Source organism: Pyrus communis, chromosome 13, assembly GCF_041283825.1.
Source record: "Pyrus communis isolate YQ-2024b chromosome 13, ASM4128382v1, whole genome shotgun sequence".
NCBI classification, from domain to species: domain Eukaryota; kingdom Viridiplantae; phylum Streptophyta; class Magnoliopsida; order Rosales; family Rosaceae; genus Pyrus; species Pyrus communis.
In genome coordinates, this window is record NC_142577.1 from 20,966,677 (window position 1) to 20,976,736 (window position 10,060).

Below are 10,060 nucleotides of genomic sequence, written 5' to 3' on the forward strand. Positions count from 1 at the left end.
TTTCCATCTATTCTTTTCTTAATTTTCAATCTTTCTAATAGCTTCCAACAAAGTACTAAAATTAACATAAACTCACCTGCATAATATAGGGTAAAATGTACAAAAACATAATACAGTTAGCATGTGACATGGGTTGATTATAAGAAAAAGTTATGAATCGGGTTTAAAGCATGTAGAAGAAGAAATAATAACAAAAAGAAATAATAACCCTAAACTCATGGATCAAACCTATTTCAATAAAATGGGTTATTCTTAATAAGGAGTCGAAAATTATGAATAGACTAGCCATTTTTTCACTAAAGCTCGATTCTCCGCAATTTACTTGAACTTAGCTTTCACTTTTATAAAGAAAATTGTATTCACATACAAAAATTTACACATCAATCCTTTTTGTTATCAATTTTGTATAGTCAAAAATCAAATAAAATTACTCCATATTGATTTATTATGACTAATAATACTATCTATGATAAATTGTAAAATTCTAAATTTTAATCTATTTGTAATAGGATAAAGATATAGGAACATGATTAACATACATCTTATTTAGTTTCTTACACACACTTGTTTAATTATGATCAAATTAAAAAATTAACAGTAGGGTGCAAATTGACTAATTATAAGAGTTGAGGGGGGAAATTGGCTAAATTAAAGTTGAGGGGGGAAATTGACTAATCATGAGAGTTCAGGGGGGAAATTGGCCAAAATTAAAGTTGAGGGGGGAAATTGGCTAATGGTCACAAGTTCAGGGGGGAAATTGATGAATACCTCAAAAAAATATACAAGATAATACAAATTCAAAACAACAGAACAGATAATTGAAAAATGTGGTCAATATCACTTCACCATGGTGGTGGACTTATTCAATCCAAAAATGGAGGAGTAAATATTTTCAACTAACTGAGCTACAAATTCTTATACTATTGACGTAAAATCTCCAAACGTAAGAGCGATATATTTTACTTAACTGAGTTAAAAGCCCTTTGCACAATATTGACGTACAATTCGACGTAAAATCTTGAGTGAAGGTTATTAACTAACTAAGCCAAAACCGCTAACTTGCGTACAATGTTGCTTAATCATATTTCAAAATGATGTCTACAATGAAACCCAGAAAATGAACGATGTAAGATCAAGACAGCCAACCAACAAATCAAGCCAAAATAAACACAGAGTAATTAATAATAAACAAGTAGTAAATTAAGTAATTAATTAACAGAGTTTAATGTGTATTATGCTAATGAACATAATCAACTATTGACTGATAGCAAGGAAGGAATCGCATTCAAGTTTGGAGCTGTGTTCTTATCTGAAGCTTGTCTAACTATGTCCCTCTTCCCATCTTTAGAAGAAGGTTTGGTGAATGCTCTCATCGGACTCGCAAACGCCCACCCCCAGCTCCGGTTACGGCCGTTGACGAGCGGCCCTTCGGCGGAGGACGAAACCCAGTAAGACGACGACGACGATGACGAAGATGAGGACGTCATCATGAAACCGCTGAAAATCCCGCCGCATTTCACTCGCTCTTTCATGCAGTGGTTGTGTTCGCCACCGCGGTGGGCTGCTTTGGGCTTGCCTTCTCTCTGCGACTCGACTCTTCTGAGAGTGCAGTCGCCGAACCCAGTTGAGATTCGCTCGAAGAAGTCGCCGGAGAAGCTTCGGCTTCCGCACCCGACGGATCTGGATCTCGAGACCTTCCGCTCGAAGGAGGAGGCCGAGGCGGCGGTTGCTTGACTGCTGTTTGGGCTGTTGCTGTCGTCGTCCGCGTCGACCGCTAGTTCGTTTCTATTCCTCAGAGAAGAAGACCCGAAGCTTTTGGAGTCCTTTTGGGCGGATGTGAAGGAAGAAGTGGAAGAGATCTTGGAGGTGGAGTTGTCTCTGAAGCTGGACTTGTCCATTGTCTTCTTGTTAAGAGCGTGTGACGAGTTCTTGGTGGAGGAGTGATACAGAAACGACCAGAACCCGCCTCTCTTCCTTGGACTAAAATCCTCTGAACCATCCAGAAAATGGTGACCCCGCCGCGGGTTGGTCGTAGACTTGCTCCGCTTGAACACCATGTTAGCAGCTTCCCTATCCGAAGATACAACAGTAACACCACCGGTACCAGTAGTAGCAGCACCGTCACTCACTTTCTTCTTCTTCTTAGCCAAAAGAAATGAAATCCTGGCCCTCCTCGTGTTATAAAACTCATCCTCGTGGCGATAATTACTACCAATGCTTCTGGGTTTTGCCGATGACGAAGAAGTTGGGTGGACGGATAGGGAGAGGGCGAGGGAGGCGGCGGAGGAAGAAGGACCACCAGCAGCAGCTCCATTGCCGCCGTTAATAATGTCAGATCTAAAAGAAGGGGAGGAAGAAGAGGAGGTTGCAGGAGCGTGGATGGGGAGAGGGAAGGAGGAAGAAACAAGCTTGCCGAGCTTCTCCTGGAGGCAGAAAGCGCAGATCCCACCAGGGTTGCTTCTGTATGGATGGTCACTGCACTGCATTCCATCTCCCATGTCTTGATCTTGATCAGCCACAGCATTCATATCTTCCAAATTCGTTGCCAAGATCAAATCTTTTCTTTCTGGGGAGGTAGATTTGATCTTTCTGCACAATGGGTTGGGGATTTTTTTTGGTTTTTCTGGTTTCTGTGCTGTGGATTGAGAGACGGGGAATGGAAGCGAACAAAACAGAGAACAGGAGAAGCATAGATGGTCAGAAGGTGTAATTGAGTGGGAAAAATAATTATATCATGGCATAGAAGAGAGAGAGAGAGGGAGGAGAGGGAGAGGGAGAGGGAGAGAGTCCCCAGGAGCACGTGGAAGACTGACCTAAAATAGTGTGTAAAAAGACCGCCATGACACTTAAATATTTTTGCAGACAGCCCAAGCAGAAGAATCTATAAAAGACTCTGTGCATTCAACCCCCTCTCTACGTTTGCACTTTGCACGGATTCATTTGTCTTTAACCACTGTTTAAGATTATTAATAGAGTAATTTTAGAAAAATTAAAATTTTTAAAGTAAATTTGTAAATTAAATAATGTTTAAATTATTAATTAAATATTAATTAACGTACTTATTTTGTGTTAGTGACTTATTATTTGATTTGTAAATTTTATTTAAAATTTTGGTCGTTATCAAGTTTCTCGTTTTATCTACTGGCCATCCTTTTTATCATCCCGCCCGTTGCTTGATAATTAGAATCATATAATATTCTAGAACAATTTCAAAGCTTAACTCTACCAAAGTTTGATCAAACTAAAAATTAGGTTAACTATTTGATAAACATGGTGTTATTTTTAAGAATAAATTAAGTTCTCATTCTTTATTTTTATTTTTCATTAATTGAAATCTTATTTATTTTTTAATTTTGATCAAGGTTTTTTAATTTTTGTCCATAGCATTACTTGAATATTAAATTATTTACATGTCATTATATATCAATCTAAAAAGGTGAAAAACTAATTAATCATTTCCAAATATATATTTATTTATATATTTCTATTTTTAATTTGAACCCATTTTTTAAGTTTGTACCAATATTTTTTTTGGTTTTAATTTGTACCATAATTTTAAATTTTAATATGTACCCACACTTTTTTGTTTTATTTGTACCTATATTTTTTTTTGTTGAATGTACCCATGTTAATTACATGTATTTATTTTATGTTTTAAAGTATATCTATAATTTCTTAAAATATATTAATAATTACGTGGGTACATTGTTTTTCTGTTAGAACTATGTGAAGAATATTACTCTATTATTGTTCTTAAGTAATTATTATATCATAGAAAATTATTATGAATTTGTTCAAATTTCATAATTTGTAGGATATTGAAAGTATAAATACATAAATTAAACCCAATAAATGATGCTAGAATACTCGATCAAACTATTTAAACAAATTAGGTTTCATTCTTAAATATTGAGTTTAAAAATTAAAAGATGAGATTATTTAAAAAGTGAATTAATGAACCATTTAACTTCTTTATTAAATACAGTATTAAAGTTCAACTACTAATATTAATGATTTAGGTTAATTTAATTTTTCATATATTGTACTGAAGTTAAGGTCATCTTCAACCGAAGGATCCAGAGGGCCAGAGGGTCGAAAATAGCTCGAAAACCGTCTCCAACCGAGGGCTAGGCCAGAGGGCTATGGAATCTGAGAAGGCCCCACGAAATCGGAGAGGGCTAGAAGGCTAGAGGGCTGGTTGCATGCAACCAGCCATCTAGCCCGGGGATGGCCAGAAATATATTTCTGTCGGTTATAACCGACAGGATTGCTTAAAAAAAATTTTGAATACAACGGCTAGTCAGCTAGCCGTTATATTCAATTTTTTTTTTTTTTTGGTTTTTTGGGCTAATTTTTTTTTTAATTCTTAAAAATTCTAATTTTTTTTCCGTGTAAATACCTAAACCATTCATTAAAGTTAAGTTCTAATTTTTTTGGTTTTTTGGGTCAGTTATCGTTGTAATTTTTAAATTTAAGTTGTTGTAGTTTTCAAATTTAAATAATAAATTATGTTTGGTCATCGGTTGAATACGGTTTTTTGTGACAAGGTTAAAACGAGCCCTTTCACCCTCAATTGGAGACAAAGGCAAATATAATCTTGTATTATTTATTAAAATATTAATATCTTGAATGATCTTGAATGACGGGAAGGCTAAAACAAGCCTCGAAGATGGCCTAACAATTAATTGGAAGAGGAAAAGCTACTGCATTAGATTGCTTCTTTTGCTCTCACTTTCTCTGGCATTGGTAGTAGGGTTTGTATGCTATGTAATGCTGGCATGCAGGGGTAGCTTACATTTCTTCAGGCTTTATATGCTACGTGTCCTTCATGTCTCCTCCCCACTCACCACTCCCTCACGCCGCGCTGTTACTCCTAACAGTGTACGATGTCATTATTTATTTATAATTCACTATTATTTTATAGGGTAATGTTCGGTAAACGAAATTTTTAGATTAAATATGTAAATCAAATAATAAGTTATTAATAAAAAATAAACATATTAATTAATATTTATTTAATAATATAATCATCTAAAATTATATCATTTAATTTGTAAATTATTTGCAACTCCTAGAATTAGTCGAGCAGTAACTTTTTCCAATATGATCCTCTGGATTTTTTTGGGAAGAATCCTGAGGATCTCTAAATTATGTTTGTTTATTTTACATCGTATGATCAATTTTTATTAAATAATATTTGTATTTAATTTTAAATAAAAATATTTAAAATAATTTATGATCTCACGATAAACGGATACAATTCATAGATTCCAAAGAAGATCCTGCAAAATCCGGATTCTAACTTTTTAATTAACGGCTGCATCTATTGCTAGATTATATATCTCCACTGAAGAAAGTACATCTAAGAACACTGTTCTGTCTGCAAAAGGTACACATATGAATTTAATTCGTATGCATCATCTTTTTGACAAGAAAATTAATGGTGAAATTTATAGCATAATGCTGTGCCGGAAACCTTTAAATATGCATGGGATTCGTTGGGAACTTGTGTTAGAATACGGGTCCTTTGTTGTTCCCATTTGGATGTGAGATTCTTGCCATCAAAAGTTTTTTTTGTCTTTTTTTTCTTTTTGTTAAAAAAAGTACGATATCTTTTGAAAGAAATGAAAGCGTAAAAAGTGAGAATAAGATACAAATAAGTGCCTCGATAAAAAATTTGTTGGCAATTTTAACTTGGCTGAAGAGAAAATGAGAAATTTTTTATTATGACGGGAATACGGATAGTATATCATGTATTTTTATGTAAGTGATGATAAATTTTATTTTTTAAGTTATTAACTTTTTAACACACATATCTTATTATTTGTATAGTGACACGTGATGTATTGTCCCGTATGCCGGTCACACTGAAAAATCTCTTAAGAAAAAAAGTGTCCCAACCAAACTCTGAAGTTAACTATCCTCCCATACCAAATGAAAATACAAATTAATTTGAACTATCTTCAATCAAGATGTCCTGGAGGTTCCTTGAGCCACACTTCCTCTTGATGTCTCCCAATTCCTGACTGAAACTTGAAGAAAAACACGAGTATCGTTGATGATAAGACCAAGGGGAGAAGTGTCTTCTCCTTTGCGACTCAAAGCAGCAATAGTAATTCATGAATCCCCTTCAAACACAACCTGCACTCCTGTTGGATAGATTTGTTTGACAAAACCCTGCCCTTCTTGCTGCAAGGAGTTTGAATTGTCAAAATTTTAGGGAGATAAACCAGTAATTCACAACTACTAAAATAGAAATTAGTTGTTCTCTTATTTGCATTTTATCACATACAAAGTCCGATGTGTGTGAGATTTCTTCAAAAAAAAAATTCCGTGCAATTAGAAGTTAAATAACTTAATGTAAGTTATATTTACTTTTGTCAATTTTATCATTTGGAATTCTTGTGTATTTTCTAACAAGAAGAAATTGGTTACTTATTTTCTAGGATGGTAACACATTGTTATTCTGTTTTAAATCTTCCACGTTGTTTGACATTCCCATTTTATGTCAATCATATCCCTCAACCACGCATAAGAGGGATGTGGGACTAATGTATATGGAAAATGCAAATAAACCGACTCTAATATCATTTTAAAACATGAACATCAAATCTAATATTAACCGTCAACATATGAAAAATGTTCAAGATCATTTAAATTATTATACAAAACTTTATCCTATTCTTTCGCCGACTTGGGATTCATACCCTCGAACATATCTACCAAGGGAGATTCATTAAATTTGCGGTCCCCGTTTGTAGATGGCTACAAGTTTTGTGAAGTTGACAAATCAAAGATTAGCATGGACAACTGATCAAGTTTGTTAGTGAGGTCTTAAGACAGTCAGTCGCTCAACTATTCACGTTTTGGGAATATGGATCCCACATCGGTCGATCAATATTAATCTCATATTTCTATAGTTGGGCGTCGCCTGCATACGTGGATCCATGCACGACTATATGTCGATCTAATTAATTAGAGTTTCTTCTGCATTTGTATATTGCCTTTTTTTTTTACTTTTTTTTTTTTCTTCTGTACAATACTGTCAGTAGACAATGAGCTTTCGGAGCTTTTACCACATGAATGGTGTTTCATAGTACAAGTTACCGTACGTTTACTCCAGTCCAGCTGCCCTTTGCTTTTGTTTGATTTGAAATTTGATCTCATATATATACATATACATATATACATATATATTGTACAGTTAAATCTTGTATCTTACTCTTCACATCCGAATCTACTTCTGCTTTTGTTTATTTGATCTCATATTATACAATTAATCTTGTATGTTTTTCTTCACAATATTGGTAAGTCTGAATTTTGAGATTTTAAATAGAATGAACTTGTAACACTACATACGTGTGTGCATCAGTGTTTTGTAGCCCTGATATGGCAGTGACTAGAGCGGTTTTCATGCGGCCTTGTTAGGGTGTCCTTGTCCTTCACAAAGAAGAGTTGATCAGTAGTTCCCTTCTCGAAGTAGATAGTGTAATTGTTTTATCGTCTCTCCTAGCAAGTGTTATGGCCGTGCTTATGCTATAGCTAGATGTGGCCTTCACCATTAAGAGATGATTTATGTGGTCTTGTATTTTCTTTAGAGCAAGTCCAGCATTTGTAGTAGCTCGGTGGACCGGCTGCTTTTTCCATCCAATTGCCCTAGCTCCTTAATCCAGCCCATGCGGGCGATTGGATTGAGGCGGGGCTCGAGTGAGAGGGTGGGCTCGAAACGCAGGCCCAAGTGCCTTAGGGCAAGTTGATGCAAGGCTGACGTCAGGATGATGTCAGCCACATTATAAAATTAATAAAAAAGAAAAAAATTAATAAAAAAATGTAAAAAATAATAAAAAAATAATAAAAATGTTAAAAATTAATTAAAAATGTAAAAAAAATAAATAAACAATTAATAAAAAAATCCGAAAAAAAATTTAGAGAAAAAAAATTTAGAAAAAAAAAATTAATTTTTCCATAAATATCTTATCATTATCTTCCACCTTACACCACAAATTTATATTTTCTCAAATACTTTGGGTTGTAATTTCTTATTTAATGAAACGTGGTACAACGAGACCGATTAAAAATCATATCCGAAATTTGAAATAAAATTATTTTTTATTATTTTATAAAATAAAAAAAGGGAACTTTAACGAAAAGCTCCTGGTACTGTTCACTTTAACGAAAAACCATATTTTTATACTAAAAAATCAATCATGATACTATTCACTTTACCCTTTATTTTGTCCTTGTCGTTAAAACTCAAAGTTTTTAAGCCCTTTTTATTAGTTTTCCTAATAAAAAAATACTAATATTTTATTGCATATTGCCATGGCTATTAAGTTTAGGGGTGGAGATACAAAAGGCAATTACTATTCATTTAATGTTCACTGGATGAGATTCAATAGGTAGTTGCCCTGGGGGCCTTTCCTACACTAAAGCTGCTCTTATGGGATCTCGCACCTCTACGATGACCAGTGTGTTGCCGATATAGACCTATTGGTTTTTGTGATACGGCTGTACTGGTGACATTTTTTATGTTTGAGTTTCCATAGAGGAGCTTACTCAAAATTTTTATCTGTGCTAATCCACTCCAAATAAATTTTAGTCGCTAGAGTAATGTACCAATTTGGCACATCTGTATTTATTGTGAGGATCAATGATATATATATATATATATATATATTAACAAAGAAAAAAAGAAGTTGCAACAATAATCTTCTTGAGAATTAAAGTCTCGTTTGGCAGCTCGAATTGCACTGACTATTTCAATCAAATATGATAAATAGCCATCGGATACTACTACCAAAATTAATCAAACATTTGGTGCAATGTTGGACTAATGACTGGATTATTTATACTATGTTTGGCACTGAATTGAATTAAAAAAAAATGACAAGAAGCAAATCCTATCCACGATAGGAAGCAAATGAAAAGCCCCCAAATTAGAGCAAAACCTAATTTGAAAAAAAAAGAAGGGGTAAATTAAAGATTTTTCTCTGGCAGCGTTTGTCCCCAGTGGTCTGTGATGGTTCAAAGCAATCGGGTCTGGTACGATGTAGGGGTGACGTAATGGATTTTGTGCATTCTGGGTTTGGGTTCGTGCAGTGTTCAAGGCAGCAACAGTTCGCAACCATGGGATCTCGTTTCAAGATACAATAACAGTGGCAAACTCGAGTGCAAGATGATGGTGCGAACAGTTATAGAGAAGCAGTGGGTCATGGGCGGCGATGATGCGGGTTCTCAGAATGAGTTGATTCAGGTGGCGAAGACGATTCTGTTCAAGTTCGATCTGCCACCATGGATGTCTGAATAGGGACGGCATGGCCTGGGTTTAATTTGCAACCTCTAATTTTCTGTTTGTATGATGTTGATCGGAGGTGAGGAGGGGGAAAAAGAGAAGGAATACTTGGATGAGGTTTTGCGATGCGAGCAGAGAGGTTGAATTTTTGACCTGACTAAATTATACTGAGGTTTTGGGGAGTATAACTTAGCAGGTTTGAGGGGTATTAAAATGGTGGGACCAGTTTAATTTATCCGGTGCTTAATTAGTACATATGAGCACCAAACAACTTCTACCGTATTACTTATACTATCTGATCTTTTATACGACATGCCAAACGAGGCCTAATGAAATATCACTCGATCGTTCTTGGTGAAAAACAATGAGAACCTACTTTTAATTTTTAGATAAACTGAAATGATTATCAAACATGTCTAAACTTTCATACCAATTTGATTTTTGATCATTTGAGAGTTATACTTTTTTTTTTCTTTTCCTCCAAGGAGTTATACTTAAATTCGCTATTGAATAACTACGCATGCACTACCTTCTTTATTTTATGAATTATTGGTTCGACAGAGTGAGAAAAAGGTGGCATATATTGGATCAAATATGGTCATTCCCGTTGGACAATTATGAATTTTGAGCTCAAGATTTGTTGAACTAAATGAAGTCTAATGACCTAGATTGACGATCATTGGCTGTTAACGTACGTATCTCCTTGCGAAGAAAGACATGAATCATGTGAACCCTAATATAATTAGGAAAACATGACCCTTTGGTCGC

At 34.7% G+C, this 10,060-nt stretch overlaps 1 protein-coding gene across 1 annotated transcript; it reads right to left on the minus strand.

The window, feature by feature from the left end:
- Positions 1-1,059: 1,059 nt before the first annotated feature.
- Positions 1,060-2,969, minus strand: LOC137737749 (vitellogenin-like protein). Its single transcript, XM_068477302.2, has one exon. The coding sequence runs from the start codon at positions 2,526-2,528 to the stop codon at positions 1,251-1,253; it is 1,278 nt and encodes a 425-aa protein (XP_068333403.2). The 5' UTR covers positions 2,529-2,969; the 3' UTR covers positions 1,060-1,250.
- Between the last annotated feature and the right edge of the window lie 7,091 nt (positions 2,970-10,060).

Bases quoted from the DNA above. Each gene is read 5' to 3' on its own strand.
- LOC137737749 (XM_068477302.2), bottom strand. From the start codon at position 2,528: ATGAATGCTGTGGCTGATCAAGATCAAGACATGGGAGATGGAATGCAG.